This window comes from Hermetia illucens, chromosome 6 (assembly GCF_905115235.1).
Source record: "Hermetia illucens chromosome 6, iHerIll2.2.curated.20191125, whole genome shotgun sequence".
In the NCBI taxonomy this organism is placed as follows: domain Eukaryota; kingdom Metazoa; phylum Arthropoda; class Insecta; order Diptera; family Stratiomyidae; genus Hermetia; species Hermetia illucens.
Window position 1 is genome coordinate 86,513,209 of NC_051854.1, and position 23,991 is coordinate 86,537,199.

Sequence of the window (23,991 nt, forward strand, 5' to 3'; positions counted from 1 at the left end):
GAAGCCAATCTGGAAAACGTTCAGTGACGGGTACAGACTACTATGCACAAATGTTTCATCCAGATGAACCTGTCTCATGACATCACTTAATTTGAAGGATGGACCTTTCAATCCTCTAAGAGAGATGTAGTTAGACCAAAAGCGGTTCGATGAATAATAATCGCAGGCAACGCACAGTAAGCACATGAATCACCTTTGGCAGCCATTGATCGATTTGCAATTGTTGAATATATATGGCTGTGTGCCATTCAGAACGGCATGCTTGAGAGACATTGGAGAATCTCATTTCTAGCTGCACTGTTATGGCGTCGGTGCAAAATACAAACAGGTACCATGCTATATGTAAGGTGATCCATCAAAACTTTATGCCGGCGACACTAACATCCTGAGTCCAGCTGTTCACCGGTCCACTTTCATCAGCCAGTCCAAGCCTTGGTTGACCCCAACCTTGAACTTCAAATCAAATGTGGTTGTAGTTGGGACCATAGTAAAACTGTCTCGAATTTTTCCTAAATTGTATGCCCCGTCCAGGCTTCATTTGCTTCCATCTCGTTCTATTCAGTAACAAACACTGAGATTGCACATAATAATATGCAGCATAAGCAGGTCTTTTCTCAAGCAATGTTTTGGGGATAGGTTTTCGTAAATAAAATTAATCATTTTAAATACTAAAGTAAAAATTGAATTTTTAATATAAGTGAATTCTGAAATTGATATTAGGGATTTAGAATGAGTGTTTTGGAGAAGTTATAGCAAATGCATTCTCACAACAGATTGTCATTGGACAAGGCGAACGATGTTGCCGCAGATACTACAATGGGTTACCACTATTTGGTAGTAGCACCAGCCACTGCTTCTTCTACTAACTCGGCAAGATGGCTTCTTTTAAATAGGGATAAGAAGTGGAAATGAATCAATCCGATCTTGTTTTTATCGCCATCTCTAAGCCACATTAGGTATTCCGTCCAAGTTAGGCACTTTGCTGCTCACCTTCCATTGCTGCTGAATCAGTCTGGGAAATATTCTTTAACGATCGCGATTCTAAATCCTGCCTGCCTCAGAAACAGAGTCTTCACTATCTTGTATAATAAAACTGTCCAATTTAATCCTCCCTCCTCTTGGTCTTTTCCCATGCCCTTCTGATTTCACTTTCTGTGAATTTCTTTGGTAATTCACGTTTATAGGTAGCCTATAATGCATTGTCCGCCCATATCAGGCTCTTGAATTGATTGAGGCAAGAGATCATGTGTGACCTTACAGTGGGGGGAGTTTATGTGGCTAAATGTAATTTGCTCGTCGGTTTCTGTTTCCTATGGCATTAACTTTATTATAAAAGCCTGAACTCTTGCACAACATGAATTTAGGGTCTTTCTAGCAACTCCCTTTCGTCACACCTGCTTCAACCGGTTTTATCATAGCCAGATCTCACTATGTGACGATTCCTCAGACGTCTAAAGCAAATAGCGGGGGACATTTTTCTTCGACTCCTACAGACCATCTAGCAACTTCAACTTCCTCAGCCACCAAACTGATTTGACGGCAAGTCCGCAAACTGCTAAGTTCTTTTAGCAAGCTCTATGTTACGGCAACACAATCGTATGGAAGTTGAAACTGCCGCCCCAATTCACTGCATAAGTCATGCTCCATGCTAATTTCGTCGACTTTGGCTGGTTAACTCTCCGGAAACTCCTTCTTAATTATTTACCTACCAGGTTTTGGTAGTTGGATGCCTCCTAACATTCTAGGAGGAACTCTTCTTTCTGTCTTCCCCTATTTCTTGCAACAACGTTGCCGCAACGCTTGACCGTCGGATCTCTCTTGACTTCAGGCATTTTCCTATTCTGAGTACTTTTGCTAACACTTCAACAATCCTCTTAACGTTGCTTCTTCCATGATGTAGTCTGTACAGCCTCTACTATCAATATCTTGTTTCCTATTCATCTGCATTGACTTTGGCAGAATGATCTTTTCCTCTTTTGTTCGCATTGATCCTCTACCGTTTTTCTTGGCTTGTCAGTGAAAGTTAGAGTGTCTATTACGATAACCGAGCAAATCACCAAAGTAGGAAGAACTTCCTCATCTGCTTTTTTAGGGAGGATTCAAAGCTCCATGATTCTTATTCTCATATATAGCAAGGACTTCGTAAATTTGAAGTACCCTAAGATATTTACATACATATGTCATTCACAGTACTAAGCTCAGAAGCAATACAATTTAAAAGGCAATAGGAAGAGAAATTATATAACTTCTTCTCTACAGACGCGGAAAACGTCCCATGTCATAACGAGATAAAATCGAAGAATTCGGAGTCCAAAACAGATTTCTCCAGGTTCCGTTCTTCATGACTCCGACGTGGCCGGGTTCAAGAAACCATATCACCTTCTTTAAAACAACTCGACTACGTTCATGGCATCTGCCTGCATTTTCACCGAAGCATAGTCCTTGGGCGTATGGTTATGAATTTTAGCAGACTGGACTAATGGGGAGAACTTTGAAGGCGTTGGGCAATTGGTATATCCAGAGAGTGTTATTTTTACTGACGATGGCATCGAACGGGATATCGTCAATGAGCTCTATACTTGAAGGCTCTAAGTCTTTTCCGACACTTTGCCGCTGTGTCTTTGAGCTGGTTGACACAATCAAATGAAGAACTTTAGTGATGTACGCGGCAGATACCTGAAATCGTCTTGATGAAAAGTGACAGTAGAGGGGTTATAAATTGAGAGAGGGCGACAACTCTTTTGCGGATGGTTGACGAATGAACACCTCTATATCTTCGATGCGAAGAACAGCAGAGTACATCATCATCATCATCACCTAGGTCTAGGCCCGCCTTTATAAGGAACTCCAGACATCCCAGCTTCGCGCCGAGGTCCACCAATTCGATATCCCCAAAAGCGGTCTGGCGTGCTAGCCTACGCCATCGCTCCATCTTAGGCAGAGTCTGCCTCGTCCTCTTTTTCTACCATACATATTGGCCTTATAGACTTTCCGGGCTGGATTATTCTCATCCATAGGGATTAAGTGACCCGCCCACCGTAAACTATTCAGCCTGATTTTATCCACAACCTGACGGTCATGGTATCGCTCATAGATTTCGTTGCTATGTAGGCTACGGAATCGTCCATCCTCATGTAGGGAACCAAAATTTCTTCTGAGGATTCTTCTCTCGAACGCGGCATTTTTCCTTGCTAGGAACCCAAGTTTCCGAGGAATACATGAGGACTGGCAAGATCATTGTCTTGTGCAGTAAGAGCTTTGACCCTATGGTGACACGTTTCTAGTGGAACAGTTTTAGTAAGCTGAAATAGGCTCTGTGGGTTGACAACAACCGTGCGCGGATTTCATAATCGCAGCTGTTATCGGTTGTGATTTTCGACCCTAGATAGGAGAAATTCTCAATGGTCTCAAAGTTCTCTTCTCTCATCTATATTCTTCCCGTTTGACCAGTGCGGTTTGATGTTGTTGGTTGGTCGATTTTCGGTGCTGACGTTGCCACCATATATTTCGTCTTGTTTTCATTGATGTGCAGCCCAAGATCTGGCCCTGATTGCGCCGCTTGCTCGATCTGGATGAAGGCAGTTTGTACGTCTCGGGTGGTTGTTCCCATGATGTCGATATCATAAGCATAGGCCAGTAGTTCGGTGGACTTAAAGAGGATCGTACCTCTTGCATTCACCTCAGCATCACGGATCACTTTCTCGAGGGTCAGGTTAAAGAGGACGTATGATAGCGCATCCCCTTCTCGTAGACCGTTGTTGATGTCGAATGGTCTTCAGAGTGATCCTGCTGCCTTTATGTGGCCTCGCACATTGGTCAGGATCAGCCTAGTCAGTCTTATTAATTTCGTTCAATTTCACTTTTACCCTGACTATGCTATCATAGGCGGATGGTGCAACTGTTCTCCATATTTCAACAGTTTTTCCATCACTTGCCGCAGATAGAAAATCTGATCTGTTGCTGATTTGCCTGGAGCGAAGCATCTTTGGTATGGGCCAATGATGTTCTCGGCGTATGAGGCTATCCGACCTAGCAAGATAGCGGAGAATATCTTATAGATGGTACTCAGCAACGTGATACCGCTGTAATTGCTGCACTGCGTGATATCTCCCTTTTTAAGTATGAGACAGATAATCTCTCGTTGCCAATCGTCAGGCATTGATTCGCTGTCCCACACCTTGAGTACAAGTTGATGAACCACTCGGTGTAACTGGTCGCCTCCATATTCAACCAATTCGGCTGTAATTCCATCAGCTCCTGGCAACTTATGATTTTTTAGCCGATGAAATGCACGGACTGTTTATCTTAAACTCGGTGGTGGCAGTATTTGTCCGTCGTCTTCAGTTGGCGGGACCTCCAACTCGCCGATATTCTGGTTGTTCAGTAGTTCATCAAAGTACTCAACCCATTGCTCCCATATGCCCATTCTGTCGGAAATCAGATCTACCTCTTTGTCTCGGCATGAGCATCGAGGGGTATAAGGTTTGATCCTGCTGACTTGTTGGTAAAACTCCCACGCCTGGTGTGGTTGCTCCTTGTACTTTTCTAGTTCACATATTTGTTGGTTCTCCCAGGCTTCCTTTTCCGTCTGTGAAATCGCTTCTTCGATCGACGGAGTTCGTGATAAGTCTCCGCGCGTGCCCGCGTTCTTTGAGAATGTAACATTACTCGGTATGCGGCATTCTTCCATTCCGTTGCTGGCTTACATTCATCATCAAACCAGCCGTTCCAACTCTTTTTACGTATCAATGATAACGTTCTTCAGGTGGTTGTGAAGATCATTTGTTGATGCTTCATCTCCAGGTCCTCTGTTGACTGCGGGTATTGCGACATCCATTTCCTTCTTGTAGGTGCCGCGGAGGGCTGTATTGTGGATGGCTTCAGTGTTAACTATCCCTGATTGTCGGTGGGGATTCTAGGTGGTGTTGTTATTCGAGCTCGGGGCACCATGTCAACGAGATAGTGATCCGAGTCTATATTGGCCCCCCTATATGTTCTGACATTCATCAAGGCTGAGAGGTGGCGGCGTTCAATCAACACGTGGTTAACTTGGTTGAAAGTGGTCCCGTCTGGAGAGGCCCTTATGCATGCTCCTTGAAAATGTTCGAGTGAAATGAAACGCATTTCAGTAACTCGAATGTGATTGTGCATGGGTGTGGTTGATGCGCAATGTTCTATTTAGCGATAAGTAGTAACCCTGAAAACCAAAAGAAATATTCTAAAAGATAGGAATACATAAACATTCAACGTCGTTCGTCTTTTTTTTCGACTCTCTGAATGGCGCAGGTCCATTGCAATTTGTCGTCTTCTAGTTCTTTCCGTCAGTATGCCAGTAAAAAATCAGACAAATAAATTAAAAGATCATAAAAACAATTTACTTAGAAGTCAATGGAAAGTTAACAAAGGAAAATATCACAACACTCTTAGCTTCTTTTCGCTATCGCAATATGATTTCTATTAATGGTGGAATTCGTGGCCACCACCTCCAACCTCGATTTCAGCACCATAAGATGAGCCGTCATCATGTCCAACACTTTGTGCAGCGGCTGATTCGTGCAATTCCGCGGTAGCATGAGCTCCAGCAGCAGCGGCGTTGCTCTGAGCTTCATGGGCAGCAGATGAAGCCTTCTCAGCTGCTTCCTGAGTTGCGGCAAAGTCGACACGGACAACTGACAATTGATGTTCGATAGCCTGGAGGCGAGCCTTAGCCTTTCCAACCATAGAAGTTTGCGAAGCAAGTTCAGCAGCAGCGTGGCTAGCAGCACCCTCAGCATGTTCGGCTAGGGATTGAGCACTGTTGAGGGCACTGGTCAAAACCGAGACATGGCTTGCAGCTTGTTGAGCTGCAGTTTTCGCGGCCGAAGCTGATTCCTGGGCCAAATGCAATTGTGCGATTTCTGCTTCCAGGGCTGAGTGGGCTTCTTCACGTTGTTCTTCTAAGTTTTGCAAAAGGACACTTTTGCCAGCCAAAGCAGCCTGAGCTGTTGCAGCAGCTTGGACGGCTTGTTGGGCAAGGGTACTCTTGGCTACATATGATGCTTGACGGGCTGCTGCGTGTTGTGAGGCGACGGCTGAATGCGCTTGCTGCGCCGAACCCTGAGCGATTGTTCGCAATCCACTTCCGCTGTATCCACTTCCGCCGTGTCCGCCACCATGACCACCTCCGCCAGAGCCTCCATGGCTGGCGATGATGCCACAGTTCACGGATCCTGTGTAATCCAAAAAGAAAGGGGTTTAGTGCGATAGCCGGGAAACTATACTTATTCCTAATTTCATTTTTAATAGAAAGCGTTTTAGATAAAGTTGTATCTGTATCCAAAAATCCGACTGGCATATTGGAGTTTCTTTAAAATTTTTTCAAATTTTCACTTTCTCAATCCTGGGATTAAGCTGAGAACATGAGGAGTGACTTAGGAACAAGATACTGCACAACCATTTTAAACACTTTCCAAAGGTAAACGAATGTCTGAAGCTGATTCTTACCGAAAAGAAGTACTACGGCCACGATAGCGAACCTCATTCTGAATGGGCAACGGTCGGTACTCAAGCGCGTTCGAGTGTCGAGTGGATGAGAATACGATTAAACTCGGTGTGATGCCTGCTAAATGAAGCTTACCTCAATTTATACTCACATAATTTCTAGTCACTTAGCGCTACTTGGTAAAAGTCTTTCGGAGGCACGACTGCAGATATCTTGCCTTCTTCCACTATCTACGACAATGGGAGGAGATACTTTCCATTAGTTGCTCGCATAGGAAAAAATCGATTGGATTCACTCAGTTCATGAATGGTACCTACTTACAATAGGTGCAATTAATATTACGTTGCAATATTTGCTTTCGTACGGAACATGTTTTGTACTTGTGATCCGCCATGTAACGCCGAATGACTGGAGTCTAGCGTCTCGCGTTACATTTAGTTTTTCGCGATATTGTATAATTTTGACTGTAATGCCAGTGAAAACAAATAATTGGTTCAGGTTTCGCATAAAAATTCGAGTAATCCGTTTGCAAGAGGTTTAAGCTTTTTTTTCAGGCTGGGAAGAAGGTACCCAAAGATGGCAAATTCAGGCAATGATGGAGTCATTACCAAATGACTCCATCATTAGGGCCTTAGAGAGAAAATCCGGGAACATGGTGAAAATTATGCGGCCCATCTGTCACTCCTTTAAAAGGCTTTTGGAAGAATCTCCTCTCCCAGGACCATAGCAGAAAACGCCCGTCTAGATTTCCTCTAGATCGTTCTCCTAAAGGATGCTCCTCTAAACGATGCTGAAACAGGCGACTTGGTCATTTTAATCAAGCTTCGTAGGATGAAGGAATTCATTAGAAAAGTTCACGCAACGACCAATCCCCAGGAGTTTCAGGTTCAGATCAAGTCAGAGGCGTTGGAAGAAGCAGCAGAAATGGAATCCAAGAAGGAGGAGGTTCAAGTAGAGGAGCTATATCACGCCCCTGCGCAGGAGCAGGCTTGGAAGCCCCAGGCTCGGGTGTATCTAACAACTTACAACATCTTCAGAATAACCTGGACACTCTGGTTCGTTGGTGCTCGACCAATGGTTTAGCGCTAAACGTCAGAAAGTGTCACTCTATGTGCTACTCCCTAAAATCCTCACCCACTTCTGTCTCCTACTCGCTTGACGGACATTCCTTATCCTGCTTAAATTCCACTCAAGACCTCGGAGTCACTTTCGACAATAAGCTCCGCTTTGACACCCATTGCCTCGATGTCATCATTCGAGCAGCAAAATTGTCAGGCTTTATTCTTGGCTTCTCCTCTGATTTTGACTCCATCCAACCCTCCTTAGCTCTCTTCAATTCCCTTGTGAGGAATACCCTCGAGTATTGCTCCGTGATCTGGTCACCCACTCGTAACTGTGATTGTCTTGCCCTTGAAAATGTGCAACGTAAATTCACCCGTTCTCTCTTCTTTAAGAAAAGCTTCCCTCGTGTGGATTATCCCTCCCGCCTCCGCTTTCTAAACCTTCCCTTCCTACAACAGCGTAGATCCTATCTGGATCTATGCACATTCTTTAAACTTTCCTCGGGCCTGATGGACTGCTCCGCCGCTGACGAGATCACCTGCCGCCCTGCGTCTTATGACACACGTAACGCAGATATTTTCAACGTGCCCTTCGCGGAGCTCGAAGTCTATTTTCATTCCCCGATTCCCAGGCTTTGCCCTAATTATAATGCAAAACAGCTTGGTCCTTTTAACTTCCCTACTTTAAGTAATTTTAAACGTAGGATAAGTTTTTTACTTTCTCCTCCTCCTCCTGCGGACAATAATTAATTGGAATTCTATCTGTTTGTTGTCCGTTAATTAAATAAATAAATAAATAAAATAAATAAACGATAGGGCCTCCAACCCAGGTGGTATGAGCACGTATTAGTGTATATCGATGTCTTCCTCTAGGAGAAAGACAGATTAGCCGAGGTGCACTTCGAGTGCTGCAGATTTATCTGCGTTACTCTCAGCATGATCTGCTTGCATGGGGTTTTCATCAGTCCTCGTCGGACCGTTGAATCCAATCTCCTCCAAGAGCTTGTTGGCGGCGTCGATTGGATCCAAGTCGCCGTCCGATTTTGCAGGGCGGAAGACTTTTACCTTTGTGTTCCTGACTCCGAACTGCACTTTTTCCAGCGCCCCTAGGCACTCTCCGTTTATACGGAGCGGAGAAGGTTGGCTGTTTGTCTGAGGTTCCCCCTCCTTGATAACAACCCAGTCGTTCATGGGAATCCCGGGGTTTTGAAGGCGCAGGGATTGGACGAGCTTGTCCCTATCCATGCGGTTCTTCGGCAATCAGATACGAGCGATCGGTCTCCTGGGAATCTCGTCATAGGGGGTGACTTTGAGCTTTACGCCCTTCCAGGCGTCGCTAATCTTAGCGATGCACCAAGTGAGAAAGTCCCTGGAGACCTCCTGAGAGGCATCAAAGCAGGGGACGGATACCGTGTGGCGTCTAGGAGATACTCAATGGCCATCTCTTACAACCTGGCCTCAACACTGGTCTCCACCTGCGGCGCTGTTTTGCCGCTAGGGGAATTACCATCTGCCAGTGCCACACCTAAGTGAGTTCTGGCCACGTCGCAGAAGGGTTTCGCAATTCATGGCTTGCTTGTTTTTCTCCAGATGTTCATTAGCATCCGAGCTCTTGCCCACTCTGCTCCGCTTGATCTTTTGTTCGACCTCGTCTGGAGATCGATTGCCTCCCATACATTTGCTGTTGTATTCCCCAACACTCCCCTGGTATTTAGCGAGGTCTTTTCATCCCGCTCGTCAAGAGTACCTCGCCTCGTTATCCGCAGGAATTTTGCTGAGAATATGGATGGCCTTCGGGTACTGGCTCTTGAGCAGGACATCAGTGGACCTTCGCTTCTTAGCCGGTTTCCGGTGACCTAAGCTCTTGTCCGTCTTTGATTTTGAGGGAACCCCCGACGTCGAAGGTTTCGAGTTAGGAATTCTATTTTTGGTACACACCTAGTTTGACGGCAGTGGATTCCAGGCTGGAAGCCACTATTCCGTCTGTAGCCTCGCTCCGGGCGAGGGCGCTTACAGTTGGCTTCAGCACAGCAGTGCTACGCCTCTCATCGAATGTGCTGCTCTCGACGGTTACTGGCTCCTGGCTGGATGCCAGCAACTCGTCCTCCGATTATGTGCCTGGCATCACCACATCTTCTTCTCTCATCGGCTTTTCGTTTTTTTTTTTTAAATTGAGTCCATGGCTTGGTACCACGCGTAGTCTGGCAATAATGTCATCCCTGGCTAGCTCCGCCGCCAGAGTAAGGGTCTTATTTGAAATTGAAGATACCCGAGGTATTCAGATTTTGCATACTAAAGACCAAGCTCCCCATTGGCCATGCAGCCCTCGGCGTATGCTGTTCAACCTTGGCTTGGAGTCCTATTAGCACCTTCTTCAGAACAGGGAGGACAGTCCCCGGGCTGTTCCTTCGGTTCAGCCCCCCGCCAGATCCAGTTGCCCCGAACACATGGCCAGCAGACAAGGAGATTCTCGTCAGTTGGATGAGCCTACTTCCAGCAAGGCTCTACCAAATTCTTGGCCCGTCTGAAGACGGTTTCCACCGGCCATTGCGAGGAGGTCGTGTCAGGACGTGCCGAATTATGCAATCTTAACCTGAAGCATAATCAGACCGGGCCATCCCAGTTAAGGTACTTGGAAAATATTCCTCTCCATTAAATTGCTTCAATGTTCAAAAAGTAAGGAAAGCGGATAAATAATTTTATTTGACCAATGTGAAGGTCAAAATCGTATTTAATTCTTACAAATGCTCAAAAATTTAGTCATAGGTCCAATTAAAAAGTTTAAAATACATAACAGCCAGCAGCAGCAATTTGTCACTATGATTTAAACCAACTACAATTCCCATGGATTTCAGGTTATCTGCAGGGCAATGCATGTAAAGCTGCATTCAAGTTTGTTAATTTGCATATTTTTCATTCCATGACGCGTTGGAAAATTGGTACATTTGACGGCAACATTCGCAACTTTTTGAAGTAAATGCAGAAAACCAAAAAGGCACAATTAATGCTGCATCACTGCTTTTGTTACCCCAATCGTAATAAAAAATGTTTGCTTAGAAGAATGTTATAACTCCATGACTGAGCTAATTCACACCAAAATGCGATTTAAATTTGTCTTAAATTTTCCTAATAAATCATTCCTAATAGTACGAGAAACAAATTGCTTTTCCACTCGATGGCTTTTGGCGAAATTTATGCAAATGCTCATAAAATCATAATAATGACTAAATATGAAACCCTGGAGGCTTTCCTGTTCCTGAAATTATGCGTCACACATTAAGATTATGTTAAGAATGAAATCATGGATTATTTGGCAAGAGCTGATTTCTTGAAAATGGCTGTTTAATCCGATATATCATTAAAATTGACGAAACCTTAAAGTTTCCTGACAGTTTCGTTTCAGTTATCTTGCGAATATTCAATTGTGCTCTATTTTTTAAAGACTAATTTACACAAATAATTTGATCTAGAAAACACGGTATTGATAATTGATAATACACACTTTTAGGAGCACACATTTTGAACCTTCACTCCCGTATGTTTCACCCAGTATCAGAAATCCGATCACTTTCGAAAAATACTAATGAAGTCGTTTAATTTGATACCCCACATGACAATATTCTGGGAAAAATATTCACACCCCTTTTTGCATGTTTGCGAGCCCCCTTAAATTCAACACAAAATGGCGCCACTTGCTTTATATAAATGGATTCGCAGATGACAGGTTCTCACTAAATTTCGTGACAATTGGTTCAGCCGTTTCTGAATAAATCGGGTGTGACAGAAAGACAGACCTTTTTTTTGTTGGGTAAGGAGGTGAAATGCGAATCCCGTCGCAGCGTGCAGAACTCTAACTCGGAACTGTTGACACATTACCTGTGGCTAGGCTTATTCAGTATAGGAGCAAATCCCTGTCGATTCAGGAAGTCTTAGTTACCTTGATATCTCTACTATCCATCTCTCTCTTTTTCATCTTAAGAATGCTTTGAGTGTAACGTGCCACTCGGCTTCACCTGTCTTCGCTCCGCAGCATGGCCTCAATTATGGTATCCAAGACACCCTTCCAACGAAAGATGATAGGGACGACGCTTCCACTTTCTGCAAAAGAAAAAGTTGTAGCAGGCATTATCCATCACGGCCGGGCGACCGTGATTTCACAATTGTGTACATGTAAGATTGAAAGTACCCGCGTTCGCTGAGCAGCTGCGGTAGGTGATGGTCAACCTCATCGTACTTTCGATTGAACCACAGCCGCACGTCTTTTATGAGATGCGCGGTCCATTTACCTCTCGACGTTAGGGCTCACTCTTCACAAGCCACAGCTTTCTACTTCCCTCGCCCTTTCAGAGGTATAAAAGCCACTGCTCGGCAGCATAGAGAACGATCGGAATAACTGTCGCTATCGCTATTACAGCTGGGTCCGGGACGGTACGATAGGCGGACGTCACTCGCAGGGCCCCTGGTCTACGCAAGTACAAACTTGCGCTAGGTGCTTAGGGTACATTTTCTTACTGACGGAGTCAGCCCATGTTCCGGGACCGTAAAGGAAGACAAACTGAACCGCGCTCATCAGTAATTAAGGCCTGCTAGATAAGAAACCTCCGACGTTGGAAATCAGCGGGCAAATCGCAAACATCGCAGCCTGGTCTCTCTTTAACAAAATCATTTTCGTGTCTATCATGATGCAGAGGTATTTACCGCCGGCTTCGACAAAACCATGGTTTCACCATCCTGAATAGGGAGGACTGTGGGAACCTTCTCTTTGGTTAGGCCAACGACTTCAGTTTTCTCCATAGCTAAGAGAATCCATGCTCAGCCATCCATCTGCTTACTCGCTGCATCACCCAGTGTACGCCGAATCTGTTTAACCAAATGCGATTCATCAGACATCCGGAGTCGTATAAGGCGTTATAAAGGTCCGGACCAAGGATAGATCCCTGAGCCACCCCCCATGTTACCTTCATTTTGCGCTATCATTCCGGGTATCATAGAGTAGGGCACGGTCCTTTAAATAGTCCCTTAACATTCGCAATAGGTAGCGTGGAGTATGACAACGATTTTCTAGTGACTTAAGAATATGGCACCACCTTGATGAATTGAGGGCGTTTTTTATGTCGAGGGTCACAAGGAGCCCCACTCGCCGACAGTGGCGACTGTGTGCCTCAGCCAGTTTTACCGCTTCCCAAACGGTATCAACTGTGGATCGGCCCGCTCTAAAACCATATTGTGTTGGTGAGTAGTCTCCTGCAGCAGATATTGCATTATTCGGTCGTGGCTTGATGAACTTCTTAAGCATCTTCCTCGCTGTGTTCAACATACTGAGTGGACGATACGCTGACGACGCCTTGGGGTCGCCTTTACAATTGTTTATTAGTGCAAGCCTCGTAACCATCCAGCCGGAGAGGAAAACACCCGCTGTCAAACATACGTTGAGTGCGCCGAGTAGCAAGTCCGGGTTGTATTTTCATACGAGTCTCAAAACTGGGAATATCGTCCGGTTTTGGTGCTTTTTTGTCCTTCATGGACAGGATCGCCTCTTCTAGTTCCTTTGGAGTGAATTGTAGGCATTCCTCAGTACTCACTCCTTCATCGATAGCGTCAGTTCGGATAAGGTGGACAGGAAAAAGGGCCTGCACGATCTTTTCCATCTTCGCTGCTTCCATAGAATAGGGCGACCGATGGACAGCGAGTTGTTTGGAAATCAACTTATACCAGAGGCCCCATGGCTCCCTGTTTACATCGTTGATTAGCTCCTGCCAGCAGTGTTCCTTCCGCCTATTGATTTCGTGGCGGAGTTCCTTTTGTCCACTCTTATACTCTGCGATTCTAAGCGTCACTTCGTCTTGCCTCTTGCACGCTGAGCAATCTGTCGAGATTTGAGACTTGCAATTTCAGCCGTTCACCAGTACACGAATAATTTTCCGGAATATAGTTTCCTTTTGGGCGCCGATGCATTACAAGGCTCATTGCTGAATGAACTAGCGATTCATTTGCAGTTGTTCCTGTCGCTGATTTACGCTTCTTAAGAGAGTTTCGACAAATTTTGTCACATGGATTTCCCCGATGCTCCACCCGGTAGGTGTTTGCCGGACGACGGAACATTGAGATGAGCCATTCGTCACTTCGGAGAAAATGTACTGATGATTACTGGCCGTGAAATCTTCTAGTACCTTCCATCGTTGGACCGCTGACATTAAGGACTCTGACTAGAATTCTCCCTTCCGTGTTTCTAACCTCGTCTTCCAAGGCGGCGAGCCTATTCCGAAAAGCTTGTGTAGATTCATTCGGTGTGATTTCAATGGTGAAAAACATCACCTCCACAAAACGAACCCAATCAAAGCCAAGTGAACCATGGGCTTGTGCATGCAGCTTAACCGTGTTTGTCATCCAGATGGCAGCAGTGCCAGATATATCGGCATACCACGATGGTGAGCTCCTACCTCGGTACAGTTCGCTGAGAAGCAGCAAGTCAACTCTTCTTTCTTGCACCATCCGCCCCATCGTGAGCAGTTGCACTCCTACGCATGTTTGCTTATAGGATGTGAACCATAGTGCTTGACTTTTCATTTTTCATAAATCCGCCTTGAAGACCTGGCAACGTTCAGAACCGGGAACATGACCCACATCTTCTTTTTGCAGACCGCGGTCCTTCCAAAGGACACATCACTTTGCTGAATCATAAGTCTGCTCGGGTTCGCCACTTTTGTAGCACAGGATGCGTCTATTCTGTACTTTGCAAGACCCTGCTATATGTCCGTATGCCCAGCACTTAAAGTAACGGGTAGGAACTGCCCTTCGCCTTATTCTGAAAATAATCCACCCGATCTTTATTTTGCCGCAATGGAGAAGTTGCTGTCTTCTGAAATAGTGATAATGTCCAATTTTTGTCCTCTCGCGTTGACAGATGTAATGCCCACCTTAAGGTTACCCACATCTGGGTAATCCCGTCTCACCGTTATAGTGAGACAATCCAGATCTCTTATTTCAAGGGTGCACATCGGTTCTAGCCTGGAAACCACTGCCTTCGTGCCTAGAATCGCACCTCAACATCGGAAGTTGATTGCAGTCCTGCAAATTAAGCCACCAATAAAACAGCATAAGGAGCGCACTGGCCCGTCGCCCATTAAGCGGTGGTGATTTCGCAAGAAGAAAGAAGAAATTATCTCACTTACGCGATTACCAGCCATTACGAATGTGGAAGAATCATGGAACCAAATTAAAGACACCATCCACAAAGCGGCCTCTGCAACCCACGGAGTCACCAAGCTGGGTAAGCGGTACTTCAACCGAGAGATTTGGCTTTGAAATCATCATCATCATCAGAGGCGCACCAACCAGTAGCCTGCCTTAATAAGGAAATCCAGACATCCCGGTTTTGCGCTGAGGTCCACCAATTCCATATACCTAAAAGCTGTCTGGCGTCCTGACCTACGTCATCGTTCCATCTCAGCCAGGGTCTGCCCCGTCTTCTTTTCCTACCATAGATATTGCCCTTATAGACTTTCCGGGCTGGATCATCCTCATCCATACGGATTAAGTGACCCGCCCACCATTCTTCGGAGGATTCTTCTCTCGAACGGGGCCAAGAGTTCGCAATTTTTCTTGCTAGGAACCCAAGTTTCGCAGGAATAGAGTCTTGTACAGTAAGAGCTTTGACACCATAGGATCACGTTTTTGTAAGCTGAAATAGGCACTGTTGGCTGCCAATAACCGTCGTCGTAGCTGTCATCGGTTGTGATTTTCGACCCTAGATAAGAGAAATCATCAACGGTCCCAAAGTTGTATTCTCTTATCTTTATTCTTGCCATTTGACCGGTGCGGTTTGATGTTGTTGGTTGGTTGGTTTTCGGTGTTGACGTTCCCACCATATATTTTGTCTTGCCTTCATTGATATGCAGCCCAAGATCTCGCGCCCATCGCCGCCGGCTCGATCTGGATGAACGCAGTTTGTACGTCTCGGATCATTCTTCCCATCATGTCGATATCGTCAACGTAGGCCAGTAGTTGGGCGCACTTAAAGAGAATCGTGCCTCTTGCATTTACCTCAGCATCACGGATCACTTTATCGAAGGCCAGGTTAAAGAGGACGCGTGATAGAGCATCCCCTTCTCGTAGACCGTTGTTGATGTCGAATGGCTCGAGAGTGATCCTACTGCCTTTATCTGGCCCGCACATTGGTCGGGGTCAGCCTAGTCAGTCTTATCAATTTCGTCGCGATACCGATTGCCGCAGAGAGAAAATCTGATCTGCTGCTGATTTGGCTGGAGTGAAACCTCTTTGGTATGGGTCAATGACGTTCTGGGAGTATGGGGCTATCCGGGCTAGGAAGATAGCGGAGAATATCTTATAGATGGTACTCATTAACGTGATACCTCTATAATTGCTGCACTGTGTGATATCTCCCTTTTTATGTATGAGACAGATAATGCCTCTTTGCCAGTCGTCAGGCATTGATTCGCTGTCCCACACCTTGAGCATAAATTCATGAACCACTTGGTGTCTCTCGGAAATCAAATTTCCCTCATTGTCTCGTCAGGATGAGCATGGAGGTGTATAAGGCTTCACCTTACTGACTTGTTGGTAAAACTTTCGCCTTCGGGCCTGGTGTGGTTGCTCTCTGTACTTTTCTAGTTCACAGACTTGTTGGTTCTCCCACGCTTCCGCTTTCCGAGTGTGAAATCGCTTCTCCGCTCGACGGAGTTCGTGAACAGTCTCTGCGCGTGCCCGCGTTCTTTGAGAATGCAGCATTACTCGATATGAAGCATTCCTCCCTTCCATTGCTAGCTTACATTCATCGTCAAACCAGCCGTTCCGACTTTTTTTGCGGCTGGGGCCAAGTATGTTTGTGGCCGTATCAATGATAACGTTCTTCAGGTGGTTGTGAGAATCATTTGTTGATGCTTCCTCTCCAGGACCTCTGTTGACTGCGGTTACTGCGGCATCCATTTCCCTCTTCCAGGTGTCGCAGAAGGATGCGTTGTGAATGATTTCGGTATTCACTCTTACGTAATTGTCAGAGGGGATTGTAGGTGGTGTCGTAATTCGAGCTCGGAGCACCATCCCAACGAGATAGTGATCTGAGTCTATATTGGCCCCCCTATATGTTCTGATATTCATCAAGGCTGAGAAGTGGTGGCGTTTAATCAAGACGTGGTCAATTTGGTTGAAAGTGGTCCCGTCTGGCCCACGTATGTTCATAGACCACTTTCCGCGCAAACCACTTCCTACAACCATTTCGTGCGAAACTGCTAACTGAATAATCCGCAGTCCGTTATCATCGGTGTCCCTCTGTTAGCTATGGGAGCCGATGTTACGCTTGAAAACGGGCTCCGTCCCTACTTGACTGTTGAAATCTTCAAGTATGATTTTGATATTATACTTGGGACAGGCTTGGAGGGTCCGCTCAACTGCCTCGTAGAAGGTATCCCTCTCCGACTCTGCAGTCTCCTCTCTAGGGGCGTGAACGTTTATGAGGCTTATATGTCTAAACTTGTCTCCCAAATGCAGAGTGCATCGTTTTTCGCTTATATTTTCAAAGCCGATAACAGCAGGTTTCACTTTTTGGCTGACTAAGAAACCTACTTCGAACATAGTTTATTGGATGGCCAATATAATATATGGTGTAGTGACTGTTCTCCAGGAAGCCAGTCCCTGTCCAAGGCATCTCCTGTAACGCTGTTACATCAGCCTTATATTGGGACAGGATATCGGCTAGCTGTTCAGCAGCATTCGGTCTGTACAGGGAGCGCACGTTCCATGAGAAAATACTCAAATCGTTAATCCGTTGTCGTCGCCGGGTTCGTCGTTGTAAAATCCATTCTGTCCGAGGCTCCTTTCGTGGCTTCGTAACATTGGTACTCCATGTAGGGTTATCAGACGTACCCAACCCTCAACCTGGAGGACCAGTTGGTACAATTCGTCCCGTTTTTAGGCGCGGGAGACTCGGCTTCATCCTTCTCCGTCTGCAGCTTTTCTTTAAGAATGGACTCCCAGCGATCACCACGTGGAGGTGGAAGCAGGGTTTGGAAGTAGAGCTGTTGATGTTGGTTCAGCAGGCGTTTCCCAGGTTTTATGCGCCATCGTAAGTACCAATCCACGTTTCGCCCTGGGGGCTATACTACTCTCTGACCGCTTTTTGCTACTGTGAATAATAAAGCGGTACTGGCCTGTGACCGCACAGTCACGTGCGATAATTACTGGAACCGCTCGAATCTCTGGTGCAACAAAAGGTAGTAAGATGTTGTACCTGCCCCCGTCGTTATCGTTAGGATCGGATGATAAAGAGGTTCATTTCCTCAGGCCACCTCATCCGTTGCCTACACGAACCTGTTGAAGTGGTCGCCACAGATTCTAGTGAAACAACTACAGCGGGGGGAGCCATACTCCTGGTCATCGTGGCGCCTAGATGTCGAACCCCCCATGATTTAGCTGTTTCGGCGCCGTGCGGTCTATTATGGTAGCCCGACCCCCTTTTCTCATTTTGACGTTTCCATTTTACCTAACTGCCAGGTGTGCTGATAGCTTCCTCAGGGAGTAATCTGCAAGACTGAAACGTTCCTACTCCCTCAGACGCTGCGGTACCGTACAGCCATTCATTCTGAAGCTATCCATCTCTCCTCCTTTCACAACCAGGCTAAGGACCAACTACGGCGGAGTTCCAGTCTTTTTCTATTTTTAGGGCTTGCGGAGTCAGCTTTCTTCTTGCTTTTTGGTAGCCTTCCAATAAATAGAGGGCTCACTGATCCCGCCCCTACTTCGTTTCTCTTCTTCCTTGTTACATTAATTACTACAGCAACCGTTACTGCTTGCAGTTTACAGAGGTCCTCCAAATCCATACATCAAATTTTAATTTCATTTTGGCTGCATCCTTCGTTGTTTACTTACTTTCTCCGTGGGGTTCTTTTGTGTTTCTCTACCATCAAGGTAATTTGCACCGACGTTTTCTGTTGCAACAGTTGAGTGTTAAATGATCTGAAGAGAAGCTTACTTAAATTTCTATTGCATATCCTTGTAATGTAGTGGTTAGCACGGGTAACTGTGGTCCATGTTGCTGACATATTATAGATTAGTTAAACGAAATTGTGATAGTAAGTTATGTGTCACTTTACTTCACGTACAATTTATTCATGGAGGAAGTCAATTATACCGAAGATGAACCTGCATGTGCTAATACCTACACTCTTTTATATCTGAAATGCACAATCTTTCGGTAATTTCGATCTAGCTCCCAATCCACAGTAAGCCAAAGTAGTCACGGCAGAAAAATATTTCTTACAAAACTTACTGTAGCTGAAATCGCAATACTACCTCTATTTTCGGCATCTTTCATCTCTCTGCGTTTTGGTAGCCTAAATACTGGCCAATCAAATCTAAAGCACGAACGAAATATCAAAATAGATTGGCCGAAATCGGAATAGACTAAAACTATTGCATATATTCGGGCATTGTTTGGAATATCAAGTTTGTTTGTTTTAAAACTCACTTAAATAAACGTAATCAAAACGATTAGTGAAGTATAATTGAGTAAACTGTTTTTTACTAATGTACTTTAATTTTTGGAGATGTCTTTATCTTGAATGCAAAGTGTAAATGCCCGACACGGAAGCAATTTATTCAAGTGAGAAAAACAAAAGACTTAGGACAGTAACTTGCTTTTTAAAAATTATGTTTGCAATGAGAAGTGGCGGTAATGCTTGAGTCGATAGATTTGATTTGATTGATTTGTGAAATAGTAAGATGGCTAATCGACCCAGAAAGGTTTAATATATTGTCACATTTGTTTGGTCATAGTTCCTCTGCAATTGTATGGCTTAGTCTGATGAATGAACTTTAATTATCGGGAAAATTTGAATAAAACCTTACGGTGGCTATCTTGTATTGTGTGTTTTTGCCCAAGAGGAAAATTTCATTTCTGGTATAATCTTTTCCCACAAAAATAGCTCACATGCAGATACATAAAAGCATTCCATTAATTTGAAGTTACCACAGCGAACGCTTCAGTCTATCGAAGCACACTTTTATGGTAATTTATAAACCCACTTGTCTCTACCTTCTATTCGCCTGAACAACAAATGGAACGTCTGTATCTCTTGCTTAACTGAAAATTGGGGATTGCGTTCAAGAAGCAGTTAATTAGAGGGTTTTGTTAATGTGTGTTGAGCTAAAGTGTCACAAAATAATTAGAGTAAGCACTGAGGTCAGCTACCAATGAATGCGCTCCTACGATCCATATGTGACACCTGCTATAACATTTGGTTTGTTTTATAATATGAGTGTACATTACATTAGTATTTGGTTAAATATATTATACTAGACAAGTACATAATACCTACGTAATGCAGACAGTCATTCGAAAGTAAAGTTATACAAAGAACGGAGAATTGATCTTGAGGATATGGATGTGTGTCGAAGCAATTTCAGCACTCATTACCCATTCACTTACTTAATTAAATCCGTCAATCTATTAACATGAAACTCACCCTATACTTCAGCTGCTAACCCAGACGTCTACATGAAATTACCGTTTCTTCTCGAAACTGACTAGCAATCAAATTAATTGGTGCAGAGTCCAATAACACAGCTCAACCACCAATCGCTTGCTAAATATGAATATTCGTGTCTTACATGCGTTTCCTTTCTTCGAATATCTTTTTGAACATTACCTCGAGACCGATTTGAATAGAATTACAACTGTTTGATTGACGGCTATTGAGTGATTTGTAATGATGGCAAAGTTGTTCTGCTAATTTGCGCCATTCAATAACACATTTCAAGTAATCATCAAAACAATTCCCGCTGGCTTACATGCTTCAGAGAAATCCAAGTACCATGGAAAGAAATACAATGAGGAAGTGAGAGTATAGCTTTGGCTAACTATCTATAGACCATTCAATTAACAAATATGTAACATTATAGTGAGCATTGTTACAAATTAGCAAAGTTGGATAAAATATTCTAAATAAACATGATTTACCTTTTTAATGAATACCCAAGGAGCCCACTGACCATAGCTATTTAAAATAAAATAGACGAATGAACAGTAACTTCACGCATGATAACAGGAACCACAAAAGAGATTATGAGCTGCGACTTGAATCACAGAAAACTGAGGTGCAAATAGTTGGTTGATATTATTATTATTGAAGAACTATTGTGCCCCTTTTACTGGTTATAGTGTACCTGTTGATCATAGTATCTCAAGCGGGCCTGTAACCGTTAGGAACTTTAGTATGTTCCCCACTTCCAGAAGTTTCAGCTTTGCATCTGGTATTAAGTGTTCTCCCAGATGTATCGACCTACTTTGCACAAGTGCCGGACACTGTCCCAGGACGTGCATAGAGGTTTCGTCCTCCTCCTGCAGGCAGTGTCCATAGATATCCCTAGCTTCCCTAGGTGATAGTTCAGCCGACAATGACCAGTGAGAATTCCCACTATGATTCGGAGGTTCTTTTTGGTGAGGTTTAAGCAATCCTTTGTACGCATGGGTTCGTATCCCCCAATAAGCACCCTGGACTGCTCCATCCTTGGTAGACCCGCCCAATATAGTTCTCTCAACCGTTTCTCTTCGTTTCTTAGATTCATAGCCATGAAATCGTTTCCGAATCCACAGAAGGGTTCTGGCCCGTGTAAAGGCATCCCTGCTCCCTTCTTGGCTAGTTCATCCGCTGCCTCATTGCCTTCCAACCCAGCATGGCCTGGAACCCAAAGTATCTAGACCTTGTTGGACGAGCCGAGTGTATTCAGTCTCTCAAGGCATTCCCATACCAGTTTAGAGTTCACTTAGTTGGACCTAAGTGCCTTGATCGCCGCTTGGCTATCGGTGAGAATAGCTATATTCTGCCCCTTGTAGTTCCTTTGCAGATTAAAGGAGGCACATTTGTCTATGGCGTATATTTCCGGCTGGAATATGCTAGTGTACCTGCCCATTGGCTCAAAGTACATTTTCCTTGGACCAATGACACCGGCACCCGCTCCCTCTGCTGTGAGGGATCCGTCAGTGTACCAAGTAATCAGTTGCTGGTTTAAGCCGTATGTCGCAGCCACGCTCTCCCAGTTTGCCTTGATACTCCAACGTGTTTCAAACTTCTTATCGAAATGAAACCTCGTTGTCATGTTGTCCCTTGGTATCAGTAATTCGGGATACCGCCTAGAAAGAATATCAATCTTCCTTCGATTTAGGCAGCTCCCCGCCTCACTCATACTACCGGCAATCCTGAATATTGATCTCTTTGCCTGCATCTGTATGTGCAGATGGAGAGGGGTCAATCCCAGAAGGACCTCCAGGGATGCCGTTGGGCATGTCCTTATTGCCCCACTGATACACACGCAAGCCAGCCTTTGGAGCTTATGTAATTCCCTGGCTTGTGTGCTGAGTTGGGTTCTTTCTGCCCAGATTACCGCTCCATAGGTAATCATTGGCCTTACTATTGCAGTATATATCCAAAGTAGTATCTTCGGGCTGCAACCCCATTTTTTTCCTGCTATGGATCTGCAAGTCATCAGAGCCCTCGTGGCTTTTCGACAAGTGTTTCCGACATTAGTCTTCCAGAGTAATTTTTGGTCTAGCGTGATTCCCAAATATTTGACCTCTGTTTCTCGTTTCACCTCCATATCATGTAATGTTATGGCTTTCAGGTGATGCAGCTTACGCCTCCTAGTGAATGGTACTATGGTGGTTTTGGTTGGGTTGATCCGCATTCCCACCTTCCTGCACCAGGCACTAGTAACCCTTAATCCAGTTTGGATTCTATCACATAGGGTATCTTCATATTTGCCCCTACAGATTAGAACAATGTCGTCCGCGTAGCCCTGGACTTGTATTCCAGTATTAGTTAACACGTCCAGGAGTTCATCCACTACCTTACTCCACATCAGCCGCGATAGTATTTCGCCCTGTGGACAGCCTTGATGATAATAGAATTTGTACCTGTTTGTACCTCTATTTGTCTGCTTTCTAGCATTTTGCCCATCCAGAGTGCCAGGGTGTTTCCCACTCCTTTGCGGCTCAGGGCATCCTGTATCTCTGTGTGCGATGTGTTGTCGAATGCTCCTTCGATATCCAAAAACGCGCACAGTGCAATTTCTTTTGTTTCTATGGCGTCCCATAGTACCCCTGTCAGCTGATACAGAGCAGTTTCAGTTGACCGTCCTGCCCGGTAAGCGTGTTGACAGTGATGTAGGGGATTACGCTTTAGAACGTTAGTTCTAATATAGTTGTCTATGACCTTCTCCACCGTTTTGAGTACGAACGATGTTAGGCAGATGGGTCTGAAAGATTTAGGGTGAAAAGGATCCTTTTTACCCGCTTTCGGAATAAAGACCACTTTTCCCCGTCTCCATGCCCTTGGTATGTAACCCAGTGCTATGCTCCCCCTTACCACCCTCAGAAGAGACTCTAAGATAATTCCTAGGCCTCTCTGGATAAGCGCTGGGAAAATGCCATCTACTCCAGGAGATTTCATTGGTTGAAAAGTTCCCACTGCCCATCTTAGCCTAGCTTCTGAGCATACCTCTTTTGCTAGTTTCCAGCTCTCTTTCCATCCCCTTTTATTCGTTGTTGGGGTATCAGCCAGATTGTTGTCGCCTGCCGCCGAGGGGTAGGACCCCGGGAAATGAGTTCTGAGAAGCAGGTGTACCCTGTCCTCCTCATTCTCGGTGAATGTCCCATCTTCCTTTTTCAAGCAGACAGAGGATATTCCCCCGTCTTTGGCTACAGCCTTAGTTGGCTGATAATTTCAGTCTAAAAAATAAAAAGTCCCTATAAATCCTAAGGAAAATTGACCCCCTTGTGATAATCAGCCTTCAAACTATGATCTTAGTCTGGCAACGGAAATACAGTAACAATTTCCAGAAGAGATAAAAAATCAATTGGCTTTGAGTAGAGCTCTGTACGACCCAATTGTTCATCAGTGAAAAACATGCCCATTGTCAGTGCTTTCTCCTTAGAAAGTCGGAAAGAGCACTTTAGAGCCCTTCTGTTCTACATTCTTGTCCCAACGTAAATTCAAGTTACCGATAGAGGCATCAGAATTGGTCTAGGTCTGGGCTCTAGTCACTCACTTCTTTCGGTCCTATGCTTAGTCAGCCAAAGCCAAGAGGCTTTGGAATCATTAGAAGAAAACTATCACTATTTCGGGCGACTTTCGGCTCACTCTCCAATAAACTGGATGTTTCATTTCCTGCTACACGAAGGAACATCACCGCCAAAGCCTAGCCCTGCGCCGCGTGAAAATAGAAGTTAGAACGGATCTTTGTGCGATCATCACCATCACACTCTAGGTGTCCATTAAACCATCAACTATTTCACAGCCGCTTAGAGATGGCTGCATGTTCGCTGATTACGATTTTGGCTATGCTTTTCTTTTAACAATTCACAATCAAGGCTGCTTCCACTTCCTTATCAGTCAGAGTTCTTCTTCTTTTTCTTCAGCCTTGTCCCGTTCACAAGTG

General features: G+C 44.8%; 1 protein-coding gene across 1 annotated transcript; it reads right to left on the minus strand.

The window, feature by feature from the left end:
* Positions 1–5,353: 5,353 nt before the first annotated feature.
* Positions 5,354–6,620, minus strand: LOC119659317 (glycine, alanine and asparagine-rich protein-like). Its single transcript, XM_038067337.1, has 2 exons — positions 6,484–6,620; positions 5,354–6,209 (listed from the first exon to the last, which is right to left on the minus strand). The coding sequence occupies exons 1-2, from the start codon at positions 6,518–6,520 to the stop codon at positions 5,458–5,460; spliced, it is 789 nt and encodes a 262-aa protein (XP_037923265.1). The 5' UTR covers positions 6,521–6,620; the 3' UTR covers positions 5,354–5,457.
* Between the last annotated feature and the right edge of the window lie 17,371 nt (positions 6,621–23,991).

What these genes read in the sequence shown, in the direction of transcription:
- LOC119659317 (XM_038067337.1), bottom strand. Translation starts at nt 6,520, where the DNA reads ATGAGGTTCGCTATCGTGGCCGTAGTACTTCTTTTCG. An exon ending in GGCCGTAGTACTTCTTTTCG is followed by an intron (nt 6,210 to 6,483) that starts GTAAGAATCAGC and finishes TGGATTACACAG; the next exon opens with GATCCGTGAACTGTGGCATC.